Below are 19,314 nucleotides of genomic sequence, written 5' to 3' on the forward strand. Positions count from 1 at the left end.
AGAGACAAATTAGGTATTTAATTAATCCTATTCATGCTGAAAAATTGTTGTTTAATACAATCCATGGTCCATTATATGTAAAATCATCACAATAATGCAATGCAACAGTAACTGCAAAATTCAGTCTTTCAATTAAAGAAGATGGTCTCACTGAATGGTAAAGGTTGTAAAGATTGTTACACCACAGTCAAGGATAGTTTTAAAAGCATGCAATTGTTCAGGAAAATTGTACCAGTTGCACAAAGGTGCTCAACAACGCTAGTAATGATGGTTCACAATGTTTGATAATACATTTCTTTACTGGTGGTCAGAGCAACTTTTTATCAGTCATGTGACAGGCATGTTGAATGTTCCTACAGTTGGTCAATTACTTCTCAGGTAACTTGTTGTTATGGATGCATTTCCAAACAATTCACACATATGGCGATCAGCTTCAACTATCTTGCCAACAGTAATAAATCTGTTATAATGTTTCTTTCTATGATATACTGTTAGAGATATGTAAAGCTGTATCTATTAGCACATTGCTTTCAGCAGCTCCCTGATATTCTCAAGACATGCTCAATGATTGGCACAATTTTACAACTGAGATGTCATTCTCTTCATCTATATTTATATGGTTCCCATGTATGGGCAAAGGTTCTGTTTGTCCATAAATGTATAGCTTCCAATCTTCAGACTACCAGGGTTGGACTGCCAAACAAACACCCTGACAAAATAAATTTTAAGGGTCACTAAGTCTTGTTTAGACATTTTTTCTCAATGGACAAAAATAAAAATGTTGCAGACTATAGAATTCTCCATCCCTAATGGCAGCTTGTATCCCTTCCCAAATGAAAGGCATTAAGGGTACAAAAAGGCAAAACAAATTAGTTATATCAATTTATAATTTCTAACCCGATTATTGCCAGGGAAGCTCTAACATTTTCATCTTGTTGTACACTTCAATCCAGACAGGATTTTCACTACATAAAAAAACCCATCTGCCACTCAGTGTCGATTTGGGTTCTTGGAAAAGTCCATTTTCAGTGAAGGGGAGTGGTTCACTAAGACTACAGATACATTGAAGGTAAAAAAAAAACAATGTTGTCTGTATCCAATATATTCAATCTTTAGCTTTAATATTTATCCCAAAAACATGTAAGAGAAAAATGGGCATTGTTTAATGGGATGTAATTCCCATATTAACAGATTTATTCAAAGCATATACAAGATGACGGCCTAATCACTCCTGTTGTATAAAAAAATACAGACTCACCCATGAAAATATGGTGTCTGTCTTAGTGAAGACTCTCCCACCTGGATTGAAAATACAACGGAGATAACAATGTTAGAGGACCCCTGGTGACAATCAGGTTAGAAATTTTAAACTGACGAATAAAATGACAAAGTTTTGTGCATTTTTCATATACCAAATGCTTTTAATTTTTGAAATAGGAATGGGGTAGAAGCTGCCAGGTGGGTTAATACTATAAGATTAATTAATAAATAACCCCAGAGTACAAAAATACTGACTGTTTATGACAAAAATATTGATTTTTAGGAACAAATACTGATATTTAAAACTTTAATGCATATGTAACTATTTACAACATCTACAACCATCAGTAAAGTAGGACAGCACCTTACTTATTTGCATGTGTTGCAATCTTTCATCCTTTGAGTGGGCACCATGTTCCATTTGGGTGCTTATTTAAAAGGTGAAAGAGTGCAACACACACACTCAGATACAGGCTGTTCAAAGGAGCCTTTTCAAAAACTTTTATTTCTTCTCAATCATTATCATATCCAATGTACCATCTTATACTGTTGATCTGAATTCTGTGTGATTTTCTTACTGAACTGTTTTCGTTCTAGCACATGAGTAATCCTTTTCAATTTAAAGGTCTGGAAAATATGTGTAAAATAAAATGACAGCAGCACTAGTAACTAAAAGAGGAAGGTTTAATCCTAAAAGAAATTTAGCAAGCTAACTTTGATCAAATTACATCAAGGTTCTCTCTGGTAATTATATATGTCATACGTTCAGGCTGTTTTGTTGATGATGATGCAGCAAGCTGATATTTAAAAGCTTTTTCATGCTGATTTATGTCATGGGTGCCTCCATGCACAGTAGCAAAATCATGTCTCACAATTTACATCAGTTTTCTCATTTACAAGATGGTTTCACAAATCTAAACAAGATGGCACAATTGTCCTTCCAGTTTTCTTTTCTTTTCTTCCCTGAAGAAAATTTTGAATTTTCCTCTTCCCTTTTCAACAAGATTTGAAGTTGAATATTACGAATTTGATACAGTGATAGCAGCAACTGTTTGCACAATCCAATATGGCAGTTAAAGACAGGCATGGTAGCCTTGATTTCAAATGAACCAATCAAATTTTAGAACACTATTCCTATATACATGCAATACATTTCTATCAAAATGAAACTGAGTGCCAGTTCAAAACAGAAAATTGCAAGTACATTTTTAATTATTTTTTAAAATTAGAAATGGATTTTTAACAATAAAAATAGAAAACCATATTCAGGCCCAAAATATGGGAAAAATACAGGAAAAACAGGACACTTGGCAGCTGTATCACAGGTGAATATGTCTACTATACCCTAACAATAAATTACTTTTTGCCCCCGGTCTGTATTAATAGACATTACATTAGACCTTCAGGGCACTGGCTTGTGTTGCAGTGTGTCAGTACAAAATCATAGAACAAAATATATGAAGCCCAGGCCTGAAGTAAAAAAAAAACAAAAATACTAGCAATTATAGAAAACTTTTATTATCATTCTCCAAAACTTATTTGTGTATTTACCAAATAAACCTTAACTAGCCTACTTCACCAGAATGCATGTTAATTTGGAGTTACATACTTTCAAGATAATAAATCACTTTGTTGTCAATGTTTCATTATTAAAAATAGTAGAGTGGAATAAAATATTCTAATTGTATGAAATTGTACAGTATAGCTGTCTAAAAGAAAAAAATTAGTTTCATAAATAATTAGTTTCATTGGAAATCATTTCATCATAAAAGGATAAAACTAACACTAGCAGCAAATCTGGAACTAAAACTGCATAATTTTCTTCAGGTAACTGACTTGGTTGGTTATAACAAGGTTCAGTACATAACATGGTCAAGTTATATGGATCCCAACTATTGTGTTATAGCGGGGTCACAATCTTGTTTCTAAATTGTTTGCATCACTTCCCACCAATAACAGCGGCTTGGATACCAACCAGATAATTGTAGATAGTAGATTGTTTTATAAAAATTGAACATTTACAGACCTGACAACGCTAACAAGATTGTCTCAGTAAGGCAGTTGCTTTTTTTCCATAAATTTGACCAGTTTTCAGTTACGTGTAACAAAATATCATGTATTGCAACTGTCCAGTTGGATAAATGTGCATTTTAAAAGTTCTGTATTCCAAACCGATGCATCGACAGGAAACTTGATGTTCATCTGAAGAGTTTATAAAGGACACATACACCATTTTTACCTCTAGTACAGCTGCCCAAACTTTTAAAACCCTATGCAGCTAAATGGCTTGCTTTCTTTCTCTCAAACTGATATAATTCTTGGAATGTTTTTCTTCATTTAATAATAATAATAATAATGAGGACTTTGTATAGCGCCTTATCTTTAGAAGCTCTAAGCACTTTACAACATTAGACAACACCTATAAGATAAAAAATCATATAATGATATGATTACAAAAACAAACACCATGAAATTAGAAAACATTAAAAAACATGCTGAGAATATTTAAGGTAGGAAACATTATTAGGTCTTTAAGTTTGTTCTTGCAGTCAAAATAAGTGAGTTTTGAGAGCCCTCTTGAATGTGATCACTATGTCTTTGTGTCTAAGTTCATTGGGCAATTCATTCCACGTTGCTGCAGCTAGATCCAGGGCCCTGGTATGCAAAAGAACGCTGTCCATATGACTTTGTTTTCATACTTGGAATAATGAGTATACGATTGTCAGAAGAGAGGCGTAAGTATCTTGGTGGAGTGTACACTTGGGTGAGGTGGGATAGGTATGCTGGACTAGAGCCCGACAGTAAAACGTAGAACAGAGAACAAATTTTGTGTTTGATTCTGCATCAAGTGGATAGCCAGTGTAGGGTACAGAGCAGCGGGGAGGTGTGCTCTGATCGTGGTACTCTAAGTATGATCCGGGCAGCTGTGTTTTGAACTTTTTGAAGTTTCTGGAGCAGATATTGAGATGAACCAGACAGAATTGAGTTACAATAGTCCAGTCTTGAAAGTACTAATGAACTTACTAGTGTTTTAGTGGTATCAGACCATCAGGGCACATGGCTTGTGTTGCAGTGTGTCAGTACAAAATCGTTGAACAAAATATATGAAGACCCATTTCACATGAAGACAGCAATTGCATTTTCCACTAAGTGACATATGCAAACTGACATGTCCAATAAAAATGACTGCGCATTTTCATCCTTTTATTCAGAACAATTTGAATATTCCTTTTTATTCTTCTGCACTGAATATTAAAACTTTTTAAGAGGCTTATATCTTTCTTTCGTCTTTAACATATATCAGTAACTGGTGCAGTTTAAAGCATCTGATGCACTACTACAAAAAAATGTATGGTTCACTGACAGATTCCACTAAAGCTAATATGATTATGAAACCTGGATCCAAATTAAACACAGATGAGCCAATTGTTCAGATTTTACCCAAACAATCATATTTCTGTAGTTTTTCCTTTTATTCCATAAGTACATATTTTATATAGTGTAGGTATGTGGGAAAGCCTGCCAGTAGTTTCTCGTGGGTTGGTGGTTCTTCCCTGGGTTTTCCAGGGTTCTTCCTCCACCAGTTATACTGGCCGCTATGTATAGCCTATCTTGTGCTGAAATATGGCGTTAAACCCTAGAACAACAACATATTTTATGGGTCATTTTCATAAGACTTAATGGCAATATCATAAGTGTTAGCAGTTCTGCCTTCACAACAACTGCTTGTGTACCAACAAAGATTATGGACTGTTTAAGGATAACTGAACATTTATGACAACTGCATGGATACCAACCAGAAATTGTAGATTGTTTTATGATGGCTACTGAAAATATTTGTTTCGGCGATGTATCATGAGCTGAAAATTGCCGAGACCTTAGCTGAATTAATGCTCATATTAACATTATTTGCAGTTTGTGATCAATATGGGCTATTGTTTTCATCAGTGTGCATGGAATTCTTGGTAATATTCAATGAAATAGCTTTGAATTATACTGTTTTGTACAAAGATTCTAGAACACCCCCTTTGAAATCTCAATGGATTTACACAAACAGGGAAAATAGTATTGTGCAACTTCTCCCATAAGAGCTTCCATCTCTATAAGAAAAACGTTCACCCATGTATAATGCAAATTTTGCATTTTATTTTAAGCTCTTGGATCATATTAAAAGAGTGCTACAAAAAATATGGACATGTAGGAGGTGTAGCAATAACACACTTGTGCTAACACACTATCAAATTTTGTCAATGTTTAATTTTGGATATGGTTTTAACATATTCAAAAAATTCAGTTTGTATTAGCAACTGTTTACACGGTGAACGTTACAGCAAACTGCAGGTGTTTCCAAGCCAATTAATTGCTTTTCACTGCTTGAAGCAGTCACTGGTGCATAATGACAGTGACTGTTCTACACATGCAATCAGGGAGGCTGGAATATGGTGGGTACAAGCAAGGTAATAAAAGTTTACACATACAATCTTCACCTTTGTTTGATGATGAAGGCACTGTTTAGATAAAGACATATCAGGTGAATTGATGTATAAACTTCTTTTTATCTTGCCTGTATCCTCCATATTCCAGCCTCCTGTCCGACTACTTTGGCTGAAAAATGTCAATATGTCAAATGCAAAAGCAAGGCAGTTTTTTCATCATTAGAGTGGAATGAAGTAATTTATTTCCTGGATAGTAGTAAAAGCAGTTGTGATGTCACAGCAGAAATTAGAGTTGCCTTCTCTGTCAGTGTGACAGGTTAGTTTTGATATCTTCATTTATTTTATCTGCATGTGAATCAAATCACTAAAGAAAAAGAATCAATGAGGAGAGGTGAGACTTATATCCCTTTCCATTAGGGTCAGAGGTCATTCAATATTTACAAAACCTTTTCTGTAAAGGCAGGTGAAGTTTCAGTTCAAATACATACAACTAAAATACCATTAAGTTTGCTATCATTCTCTAATCATCACATGACTCTCAGATAAGACAAATGTCTTTTGATATCAGTTGGATAAGCGACTGGTTTATCCAAATAATGTTTAAAATGTGAACAGTTGTGTTCTAAACTTAACTATACAAGCTTGTTAAACATAGTCAGTCCTCTATTTCAGTCATATGCAAGGCATCAATTAGCACTAAAATAAGTGTTCTTTATGGTGCACAAAACAAAGTATGATGTCAGTGATTTTTTTTCAGAGCCAGTGATGGTTTAATTTATTGATGGATTATATTGAGCAGGATACATTAACCTTGTCTGGATCTTAACTTTATGACTACTACTACAACTACTAACAACGACAACAATGTTGTTCTTTGGTGCATGGTACTGGTTAAAAAAGGCATGTCTGATGGGTGACCCTGCATAAAGAGGTCACATGTGTACAAAGGCCAAGGAAAGATGCTTACAACAGGTCAACTGTATAAAACTCACAGGTGTCAAAATGTTAAATTAAATCTACAGTGTGCATTGAAAATAAATATCTGAATATAAAAAAACAATTCTTATCCAACAGGTGGAATCAATGACCTGCAATTAATACAATGATGGTAGCTTGTTTAGTTCTAGAAAGTCCCTGTCAATTTTTTTTATTCATTTAAAATAACAAACCACTTTTATTCACTGAATCAGAAAGGTCACGAGTTGGTTGCTTCAAATGGTCACATTAGGAACAAAATATATACTTTCCTAGTAGGAACAGAACTATCAGGGCTCATCTGTCAGCATCATTATCATTATTCACAACTTAACTTTACGTGGTTCTCAGAAAAAAGCAATACAGTGTCAGCGTTGCACATAGGATGCTAAGTCTAATGATCACCATGTCCCCCACCCACATTTGGGTTACATGCACTTGTTTGAGGGGAAAAGGAAAATAATAGTATATAATGCACTAATAGTTATATAAAAATGAGATAGTCTAACTGGTAAATGTCTGGAGAGTTTGCCACCTCAACTAAGTGGCTTACATTGTACTATAATAACACAAGTACCAACCATATGGAAGACAACAAATGTGCCAAAATTGTTAGATTTAACAAGATACTGGCAGCATAACCATTATAAGCATGCAAAAATGACACGGTCAAGGAAGAAAATGAACAAAAATATGAAGTGTAATAAAGAAAATCCGTAACCAATTAAAACTTATGGTTGATCTGTTATGATAAACCAATCACCAGTGTTTAAATTTCAAACAATGCTCAACACTACAACACCCACAGAGTGGGGACAATGGAATGAATTTACTTACTGACTGCAGGGCTGAAACCTGAATCATATTATATATTAGTCTATTTTTAGACATTTCTTAATACAATAACTTGATATGTACCAATGGAAACCAACGACCTGTCAATATGGTGCAAGCCTTAGGTCAGATTTAGAGGTCAAAAAGGAAACACAACTCAATTTTGGAACAAACTAGCAGATGAAAAAGAATTTGATTTCTCAATTTTAAGTACCAAACCTTGCTTTCTTGATTTTATGTGCCATGCCAAAATTCACCAAAATTTAAAGTTGTTGAGGAGAAATGCAAATCAAGCTGTATTTATGGGAAGACAGGTGTAATGCAGACGGACATGCGTACCAACTTTGAGCCACCTTAAAAACTTTTTGCTCTGGCACAAAACTTCTACATTTATTGCAACACTAAAAGATGTCTCAATTTAAAATTAATGTCAATATCTTCTCATTAACTTGATAATCGAAGATACAAGGAATAAAATACCATATCCCAAAATATGGGGCCAATCTTATATGCCTTTCAAAAATCTCTACTTAAAAATAAAAAGTCCCTCAAAGAGACTATCACTATACTGTCTGAATGAATTTGGGATAAGACCATTTATTTGCTTTGTAACTGCTGAGTGTTCAAACCATCTTTGCTATTCTTGAGCTATAAATTTTCAAGCCACCCTGTGTGGCAGTCACATTAAATAACTTTCCTTCTACGAGGAGTAGCAACATGATTTTCAAGATTCTGGATATCACATCTCTACAATGTGCAAGACCAACTAGACACAATGAGAAGTGCTCTGGTGAAAATCTAATGTTGATATGACTTTCTGTTCAGGACTAGCTATAAGATTTTGAAGATGGCTGCTGTGGAGGGTATACTGAATGTCAGATGAGCATAATTTTCATTTAGGACCAACCAGACAATCACAATAAGTCTTCTAGTGAAAAACCTCATGCTGATATGACCATCCATTCAGGTGGCATAACATGAACAAGATTTTTAAGATGTTCTGGCAAAACCATTATTTTCATGAACCAGACTGGATGAAATGTGTGTGAAAGGTTTTTGGCAATCCCTCCAAGCAGCTTAGGAGGTGTATCAATAACACCCTTGGCATGGATGGACTTAAGACATCATGTTATCCCATCAGCTTTTCTGATTAATTACCAGAGAACAAGAGAACAGAACTTCCCACAATCTCTGCAAACCCATAGTGACATAACGTTTTGATTCCTTAATTTTGCATAATATAATTTTAATTTGTATTAATTGGATATTTGTATATATCTTATAATGTAATATAATTGTCTGGAAAAATTCAGTGTTGGACTGGGGTAAATAAAAGCATAGCACAGGTTTGACAACACAGACCAGCTTTTTATCTTTGCAGTTACTGCATCAGATCTGACTCATCCATGTTCCATTGTAAGAGTTGCTGTTCTGAAATTTCTTGATGAGATTTATTCTACCCACCATGATTTCTGCAACTATCTGGCCACTTAATGAACCACTCTGAGAGTAAATGTTTAAGGTTGATGTAAACAGTACTCAAAAAAGCCAAAATCATTTTTAATTACAAAAAATAATTTAGAAAACGCAGAAAAGTTATATTATGATACTAATTAATTATAATCTATTTTATGCTTGGCCATGAATTACTGGATTATTAAAGTAAATTAATCATGATAATTCAATGGAGTTAAATATAATAAATAATTTCACTGCCACATCGATAACAAAACAACCATGAAATTTGAAGTTATTTTTATATGCTTATGTAGCCAGATGGTAAATATGGCTGCCCTTCATTAAAGAAGTCTCAAGTTCAAATCGAACAAAGCACAAATTAATATTTTTTTCATAATTTGCTATTTTACTTTGAATTGTGAAGGATAATTCTGCAAATGTTTACATTTTCAGTGTGAATAATTACAAAACACAGAAGATAAACAGAAAACAGGAAGAAATCTGCTACTTCAATCTGTTATACATTATAGTTTGCTAGTCAATATGTTTGAGCATAAATAAAAAGAAAATATGCTTGCTACAAGTGAATAACATATACTTCATCTTGTGGGTGAAAAACTTAAGGATTTGCACCCACTCAATGAAATATATCCATTATTCACTCATTTAAATAAAATATTCTCTACTTAATCACAAGTATTTTTAACATTAAAAATCATTTTCAAATTCTGAAGATGTTGCTGCTACCCAAACAAACCAGTAATAAAAAAAACAAAACAAATTTCTTCATCACAATGTACCAAGATAATCTTAGTGAGATTAATATGAACATAACTCTGTCCATTTGCAATGAAAATAAAGGACTGAAATGAAATGTCAATCTGGCAAATTTACCTCCATATGCTTGCTGTGGGGCATGACCATGCTGACCTGGAGGTGGGGCTCCATACCCATACTGGGCTGAAATTAAGGCAGAATTACCAGTATACATGTATTGTAAATGAAGAGTGAGGACATTTTAAATTATTACATTATTCACACCCAACAAATATATTCTGTAAAAGTTCTATTTTTTTCTTAGAATGTATTTAAAACAAGAGTACTGCTGTATAAAAAAGACAAATTCAATTAAGCATAAACTAGGAATATGTCCAGAAGATACAGATGACATCAGAAAAATGGTACAAGAAAGCTGAATAACTCTTTTAAACTATTATAACACAAGGCACATATCAGAATTTGCTTATAAATATAAATCTTCTTGATATTAAACCCCATAACAAAATTCCACTCTCCACTATGTCTATCAAGTATTAGCCGAAAATAAAACCAATGATTTCAGACACGATTTTGGTACTCCACAAAAATAGCTGAAAATATGAAAGGGGGGTGGGTCCTCCACAAACAGGGTCTCGAGGGGTATTGCTACTGATCCTGTGGTCCAGTTGTACAAAACTGCTCCTGGTGCAACTCATGATCATAATATATAACAAAATAAACATGAAAAAACTAACAAACTTACCAAAAAATTTCAACTTGAATAATTTTAAAATATTTATAGTAACATGAATTTGTTCTTCAATACTACTGATGTTTGAGTTATTACATGTGCATGTTCACATCATAATTAAGTCACAATAATTTCTCAATTTTTGCAGCAAACATATTATACTTCTCTCTTTTCATAACAAATCTGTAAAATAAACACCCAAGTACATCAGCTATATATAAATAATCCCATGCATTCACTTGTTTTTTTCTCCAATCGACACAACCTGTTGATATGCCAACTGAGCTCTTTTTGCAGCTTTGGCAAAGATTTCTTTAGCTTTCCTTTCTGTCACCATTGACTTTTTTCGCTCAATGTGCAATTAATTCTTTTCCTTCTCAATGAGAGTATTTTTCCTTTCAAGCTGGTGCTTGTATTGGGGACATGCATTGCACATATTCTGACAGAGAGCTATATCTGTTCTCTTATGCAAGAAATCTTTCTTCTTATAGTAATTAACTGCACTTTTTCCAGATGCCTCTGAGCTACAAATTTTTCTGTATCCAGCTTCTTTTGTAGGTGCTGTTCCAAACAGTTTCAACCATGATTACCGTAAAGCAGAGGTCACAAAATACCAGTCCTCTAGCATTTAGTTTTTGTATAAACTGACCAACTAAATTTCCATCAACTTTTCGCTCCTGCCATTTCCATACATTTTTTTGTTTAAAAAAAACTTTATAAAAACTCCTCATCTCATGGTCTCTCTCAACAACTTGGGACATAACTCTTTGCAAACACGCTTCTTCTTTCCACTGCCATCAGTTTCCATTACATGAAGATTCATTGGATGAATTTAAACTTTTGACCAATCAGAATACTGTTTACGAGTGTCGTGGGCTGACTAATATATGGAACGAATACATTACAAAGATCATTGCGGAATGGGACCAAACAAACCATTTTTTAAAAACCAGATCGGAGATGATAAAAAAAAGAGACTATATCAGGAAAAATTGGATTCAAATCAGGAGAAAAGCAGAATTCTACTTTGAAATGGAGAAAAATCATGTCTGTGATTTACAGAATATAACAGATTCATTGACAGACAGATGAAAAAAAACATGAGTAACTTTATATACCTTTTCTATGCAGCTGTAAAATATGTCTAAGGCCGAAACAATGCAATAAATATTATCCTGACACTATGCTTAAAAATTCAACAACAAATGAAACATTGGAGTATAGAAGTAGAAAACATAATCTCTTCTTCCCATCACTGCCATCCTATATCTTTCTTGTATTCTTCATCATGTACTGAATCTGATGTCAGCATTCATCCCATATGTGACAAGACATGTAATACGAACAAATTATCACATAATAAATTTCATGTAACTCTGAAAAATTAATTCTTACAATCTTGAACAACTTTATTTCAAAGTAACTAGTAAGTAAACTTTAAAATAAAAGTAGGAAATAATATTACTTAACAAAATTGGTGTGACCAAAGTATGATGCCTCGCATCAAATTAGGAACATAAAATCTATCTGGTCCCCTCTCGGTGTTCTACCAGATTCACTCTGACATTTTCTTTCTCTTCATGGAACAAAGACACCTTAAACTTGATTGGAGTCTGCTTGCATGAAGAAGCTTCATTAAATTCTTAGCAGATTTAGAAGAAAAAATTTCCAGCTGTAATTGGCAAAATTTCCTTCTTCTGCTCTTGGTTTTTAAACTTACCATAAACAGAAATATTATAAAGTGTAAGTTGGGTTGAGCATGCAGCTGATCTAAAACATGTTTATGCAAACTGAAGCAGTCAATTTTATGACTTTTATCACTACTCGCACGGATGGTCCTGGCTTTTAAAAAGCTGTCGCCAAAAAAATCACCAACCTCAATATTTTGTCGCCAATTTTCAAAAAGTGTCGCCAAAAAAAGTAATGTACATTTTTCCAAGTGTTAATTTAGTCTATTAATGTAACAGGCAATGAAAATTACAAAAGATGGATCAGTTAATACTTTAATTACAAGAAGCATTAACAAAATGTTACAAAGTTTTACATGAAGATCCGTCACGATTTTAGGGCTGCCCACTTGTTGAATGCAGTTTCAAAGTCTAATTTTTCACATCTGTACATGCTGATTCTCATTAAATTCTCGAGAGATGAGATGCAGAGCTTATTTCTGATGTCAGTTTTTATGAGGTTCATCTTACTGAATCCACGTTCACAGTCCTCAGTGCTGACAGGTGACACCAGTAGTCTCTCAGCAGCCCCCCACCCCCTTTTATGGCTAGCTTCACGAAGCTTGTAGCGAATTGCTTCTTAAATCCCAAGAATGATCACTGAATACTGTATAAATTTTCTCGACAAGAAAAATAGGATCTCCATTCCCACGAATGAAACTTACACGAGTCAACACCTGGCATTATTGGACCGTATATATAAGCATAAATTCACACCCAATTTAGGGATTCTTTCACTCTTGTATTTTGAGAAATAAATAATTATTATTAATTATGCAAAACTGTGTTTTTTTTGCTATTTCTTGTTGCGGAGTTTAAGTCTCTGCAGCCATAACACGGGACTGATGGCAAAAGGAAAAGATCAATGAGTAAAATGCTGCACTGGCAACAGACGTAATTGTGATTGAGATTTTTTCCATTTGCTTTATATTTATACACAGGTACTTCAAAGGTTATCAGTTTTCTATGAAGGTTCAGCAAAACTATTGTATTGGTATATGTAAAAAAAAAAAAAAACACAGAAGGATTAGCCATACAATTAATTGCATCTGTTCTATTCGCGTCTTCAGAAGTCGATCAGTTGTATGTATAGTGCGGTAGCATGATTGACTGTATCGCAGCATACAGTACTCAGCCCAGATGTCAGCATAAGCAGATTATGATGTAACAATGCACTGTAAAGATGGGGTTGTTAATAAGAACAAAGGATCATTTGTGTAACAGATTGATTCCAATGCATTGCTCAGTCAAGTTTGTGGCTTCCTTTCGTTCTGCCTCTTAATTTATCCAGTCCAAATCCATGATTGTATGTACAAATTAAATAACCAAAAAGTATGTCGCCAAAAAAATCGCCAGATGGGATATTTTTGCCGCCAATAAGGAAAACAAATCGCAATTTGCGACACTGGCGAAGCCCAGGACGATCCCTTTTTTGGTATGCTGGTATACACAGTAAGTAATGGGTTTTTTTAATATGTAAAATTGAAATTTGGGATCAAAATTGGTTTCGGTATTCAGGGTTGAGAGATTTAAAGTTTATCTGAAAAAAATAATAATATTAAAGAAGGAAAAAATTGGGACTAAAACCATTTGATCTTCAGTGGATTCAAGTTTAAGGGGAGCAATTCAGTTTTGAGGAGTTTCACTGATATATCTGTGGAACATGTCTTGGTTGTTATGAGTGAATAAATGAACATGACAGTCCTTGATTACAGATTGAAATCATTTATATCCACTTACGAAGGTCTTCTTGCCAGAATACTTTCTGTTGACATCAATCAAATTATGTTGCACTGATAAAAAAAGTCAAAAAAAGTTTTACAATTTAAGTAATTACAGCTATATCTGACATCCGAGTGGTAAGATTTTTTTATCAAATCAAAAGCCTTAATACCATAATGCTTTACGTCGATTTGGTTGAACTGTATAGTCTCCTAAATATCCTTGTTTGAAGGTTTTTCTTTTTTTTTTATCAATGTTGGTCAAGCAAGTATCTTCACAAGTTTCACAAATATGAAAGGTCTTCATACTAAATTGTCACCGCTCAGAAGCGGGAGGTTGTGGGTTCAAACCCTGGCCAAGTCATACAAAGATTTACAAATATGGTACTAACAGCTGCTTCGCTTGGCACTAAGCATTACATGGTTAGTGTTAGGACTGGTCAGCCTGGTGTCAGGATAATGTGAATGGGTGTGACATCATGCCATAAATCTGCGGCATAATGCCCCAGTGCTACATATCACTATAAACTGCCACAATGCAGACATTGTAGCGATATGTCTGAATTTTTTTTAAAGCTATGTTAAAAATTCCTAATCACATGGAAGCGCCTTTTGATTCCTCTACTCCATTCGCATAGAAGTGCCTTCTGCACCTGCTGTAAACATCAGCCATTTTAGTGGGTTTTCGTAGGGCCACCTTTGGGGCTTCACTGACTAGACAGTGAACAAGTTCTCTCAAGATTTTAAAGCACATAAAAAATTCTTCCATGAAAAATAATTACACAGCTATAATGATCGGAATTTACTCTTAAATTTTTCCATACATCACAGCTGTGTACCAAAAACGTAAAATGGTTGAAACTGCAGTTAAACGTAACATACACTACACTGCTTAACAATTAACAGGCAAGCCTATGTGTATGGAGTCGAATAGGTAACAGTTGTTCTATTTATAGCACACTGCACTAGGTAACTTAGCTACATGTGTTTCGGAGGGCTAAAAAGCCATACACTCTATGAGGTAAAGGGTTAAGTATCTTCTGCTAAACACCTAACAATATTACAAGAGTTTTTTCATGCACATGCATTTTTTCTGCAATTTTGGAATCAAGAAACATCCGTTTGAACAATGGACCAATGTAGTCTTCTACTGCTAGGGGTAGTTCATGTTCTATTAAGAACTCGTTACATAATGCCTCTGCATTTATAAAATTCATGTCCACAATTTAGTTCTGTTGTAAAAAAAACAAGTTACCTTAGCACTGGAGTTAGTAAAATGAGCTAATTCAAGGTTTCTTTGTTTTACTACCATGACTAATATTAAAATCCTTTCCACACAGCCTGCAAGGGGCATGAAGCTGCCCTAGAATGGAATGCTGTATTGTGTAATTCATGTAGTCTTCTCTGAATCAATTTTTTTCTTTTCCTAATCCATCTGTGAAATTATTGGAAAAACATTTTTGCTCTAACACACATATCGACCAGAATAAATTTGACTTGACTTTTAGCGTCAAATACCTACAGACTGGTTCTCTACCAGATATGAATTAGAACAAAACATCTGCGAGCAAAGATTAAAAGTTAGAAAACCAGTATGTTCTCTCCTAACTAAGCCATACAACTGCTATAAATAGAAATTAAGGTCAAAAGTTTGAAAGTAGACACCAGCATATTTCTTGGAAATAGGGCAGCTGCTATCAATAGAACATAATACTGCTAGGAAAGTGCATGCAAGTCTAGAAACAAGCGTACACTTATGTTGTAGTTACACAGAAGCCATCGTTTCTAGAATATGGTCAATGGGATTAATGGGTTGTTAATAAAGATAACAAATTATTAATTTTTTGGGGAGGGGGCTATACCGAAAATGCATAATCCGAATACATTTATGTGTAAGGTGTAATTTAGTAAAAAAAGTGTAAATGATTACACCAAAAGCATAATGGTTGGCATATATGCTTATGTTACCCTATCAGAAAATATTATTTGCAAAAATGACTTTAATCCAAATGTTAACATCAATCAGGCTTAATGCAATCCAGCCAAAATTCAAATAACTGATATCTTGATAACTGCAGCTCTACTGTATTTTCTGGTGTTAGAGATTTAGATCCAGATGTAAATTTTCACACAAGCACACACACACAAAGTGACTTGGGAAAAAGTATTAGAAGAAAGATCTCTACTTAAAACAGGTAAATAAAATGGCAGGAACCAGTATATGATCTGCAGACACAACCTTCTCTGGCAAAAAACTTTAAGAGAATCTTATGTTTATAGAAAGTTAAGGTGCATGTTCTTACGTTGGGGTGGTTGTCCTTGTCCATACCCTGGCTGACCTTGCCCTTAAAATAAAACAAACATTAAACATAATGAACAATACAGATGCTTGATCTTAAACTGATGGTCAAGTAATTAGACAAACACACACAGAGAGTAGAATCAATCCTGAAAGACCACCACTTCTGCCAATAAATTAAATTGTTTCAGTATAGCTGGTGTCTCATTGGAGGTCCTTTGTTAGTATAACTGATAATTCTGTGAATTAATAATCTGGTGTCTCAGGACAGGTTTATATATTATATATTATATATACAAGGATGACATACATGATACATACATACATATATACATACAGTGTGACCCTGCTATAACACAAGTTTGGATATACGTGATCATAGTATGGCTACCAATCTTTCATACACATGCGAGTCTGCTATAGCACGCTCCATTATAGCACAAGTTCAGATATAACACAACTGTGGCATGGCTCCTGAAATTTTATATATTTTTCATACACAAAAGAAAATATATTGTTAAAGTACCAGAAATAATGTATGAAAAGTTTATCATCATTTTGGTGGAAGAGATCACATATGAATCTGAATATAACACAATTGTGGCATGGCTCCTGAACATTTGTATATTTATACATTTGTGAATAAACAATTTTGTTTTTTCAAAGTATGAGAACTAATGTGTATAAAGTTAATTATGATTTTGGGGGCAAGATCATGTATGTATTCGGATATAATACACTTGCAGTGTGGCTCACGAGATTTTACAATAATTTCACCAATTTCTTGAGAAGTGCCAAGTTTTGTGCCAGAAGACCCTTAGCTTAGTTTCGAAAGAAATTAAGCTGACTAAGTAGCTGATTAGTGTTAACCTTATTATTACCGAACCATGAACAACCATGCCAGCATGTCTTCTCCGTTTATCTTCAATGCAACCTGTGTACAATTTTTGCTTAAATGAAAAAGATTCTCATCCAAATGTATAAATCAAATAATTTCAGTAATTGCTAATCATCAAAGTTACTCTCACTACTAAAGGTTGTTCAAGTTATGGGACAAAGTGCAATCAAACAAGAAAGCGGCCAACACGTGCACATGGCTTTTTGGTGTAATTAAATGTCATGCACTCAATTAACCAGTGAATACTATTCTGCATTTACATATAAAAATGACCCCATTACTCCTTAAGAATTAATCTTGCTGTATTAGTTCAAAACAAATAGTGGTCAATGTGTTAATTGGTGGATAATTACAACAGATAACAGGATAGAGAATGTAAAGCCTTATAAATATCGAACAAAGTAGGCACTTTTAACGCCATTTCTGAATGGTGAAATTTGTATACAAAATGGCAGAGTTCGAAGAAAGTGAGTGAAGTGTTAGATTTTGAAATATTAGAGGATTTTACCAATTACGACCTAGTAAAGTTGGATGAAAATGAGAGAAGGCATCTGGAGAGGCAATGGAATGCGCTTGTGGGTGACGGTGATGACGATGAAGAGGACTTTGAAGGTTCTGAACCGGAGGAAGTGTACGCTCCATGTAATTTTGTTTGGAGGAAGTTGAAAAACCAAAGAGATTTGTTTCAGTTTTCTGAGAGAGTTGGACCCACCCAAGTGTTAGATGGCTCCAGGAGAGCTTTGAAATATTTTCAAATATTCTATTCAGATGAAGTTTTTGGAAGCACTGTATGTATAATGAATTCGAATGCGACGATCAAACGTGCCAGAGGCGATGCAGGTGTGTGGACTGATCTCAACTTGGATGAAATCAAGGCACTTTATGGAATTTTAATTTCTACCTGTCATATACCTGAAAGAAAGACTTGTGTTGCTACTGGAATTATTCATGAGTACATCTAGGGTCAACTGAACAAGTTTTGGGAACTTTCTAAGTTTTCTAATAAGTAAATAAATAATTACTTGTATTTTACCTGTTACGTGTTACCTGTTTGTACCTGTATTTTAACAGTTGTAATAGATATGCACATTTTAGTCAATTAGTCATAACATTTTATTTTTAACCTTGATTTTGACACCTAATCCAGCCAGATATCTTTAAAATTGGCAAAATTATGTTATTTCAAAATCTACAAGTCATTTTGCTTTACAACTCCTAAGTTATTTAGTGTTGAGGACTCTATGCTCCCAAAGTTACCTAGTGATGAAAGGGTTAAAGACAAACCAAATTTTATACTTGCAATTTCTGAGAAACAAAATCCTCTCTGAATCGATTTCATGCAGGATTGGCCTGATGTAAGGGCATTCAAGTTTGCTTGGCTGTCTAATAAGCGGCTACCCTATGTCAATGTTGTCAGTAAATTCCAACTTTCTGATAGGCAAATGGCTTTGAAACTACAACCCAACATAAATATCCAAATATCAAAAATGGGGTTGCAAGATCAGGGGAAACTTGGCCAAACAAGCTGTTGGGATAAAATAATTACCATGAAATTGGCCGGGCATGGCAAGTGGGCATTGTCAAGTCATTTTCATTTTAAATAGCAAAAATGAGTGTTGGGGCCTCGAAGAGCTGTCTCATGATGACTGCTGAAGATTAAAATATGTATGTACATGTATCATTTTGTATCAATTTTCCACCAATTGTTTCAAGATGTGTATCATTACAGTAAAAGTACTGATGCATTAATTTATATCAATGAATCATGTCACCTCTACTACTTACACATGGTCAACAAATGAACAAATAATGCATCAAGTTTGTTGAAGTTTAATAGGAGATAAAATTACAGTCATCAGGACAAAATATAGATGCAGGGGTCACCACCAAACAAATTATTAATAATTCTACTATTATAATTATTTACCATATGGAGGTGGTTGTCCTGACATGGCCCAAACTCAATCAAATAGCTGAAAAAGAAAAACAAGAAGTAAAAAACAACAAGATAGGCTGAATAAAACCAAGATGGCAGTTCATCATATAAACTAATCTTGATCATATACCTTTCAAATGTATAACATGACACCAATAGAATAGCTTTAGCAACATAAATTTTCAAAAACATGTACGTATTAAGGAGATGGATCACATAAATTCAATCCAAGAATTAAGCTTACTGTAAATTTAAAGACC

General features: G+C 34.1%; 1 protein-coding gene across 5 annotated transcripts in view; it reads right to left on the minus strand.

Moving 5' to 3' along the window:
- Positions 1 to 19,314, minus strand: part of LOC149782345 (phospholipid scramblase 2-like) — an 89,976-nt gene that overhangs the window by 36,691 nt on the left and 33,971 nt on the right. For 4 of the 5 annotated variants that reach the window (XM_089933724.1, XM_089933725.1, XM_089933727.1 and 1 more), the window contains 4 exons: positions 19,046 to 19,091; positions 16,225 to 16,266; positions 9,858 to 9,923; positions 7,509 to 7,526 (listed from right to left, as the gene is read on the minus strand). In XM_089933724.1, the coding sequence (XP_089789850.1) occupies positions 7,509 to 7,526; positions 9,858 to 9,923; positions 16,225 to 16,266; positions 19,046 to 19,070 (151 nt within the window). In that variant the 5' untranslated portion in view covers positions 19,071 to 19,091. The remainder of the gene's footprint in view (positions 1 to 7,508; positions 7,527 to 9,857; positions 9,924 to 16,224; positions 16,267 to 19,045; positions 19,092 to 19,314) is intronic. The other variant, XM_089933728.1, reaches the window with a different exon arrangement.

The sequence above is a fragment of the Sinohyriopsis cumingii genome, chromosome 15 (genome assembly GCF_028554795.1).
Source record: "Sinohyriopsis cumingii isolate HCF-2022 chromosome 15, ASM2855479v2, whole genome shotgun sequence".
Classification (NCBI taxonomy): Eukaryota; Metazoa; Mollusca; class Bivalvia; order Unionida; family Unionidae; genus Sinohyriopsis; species Sinohyriopsis cumingii.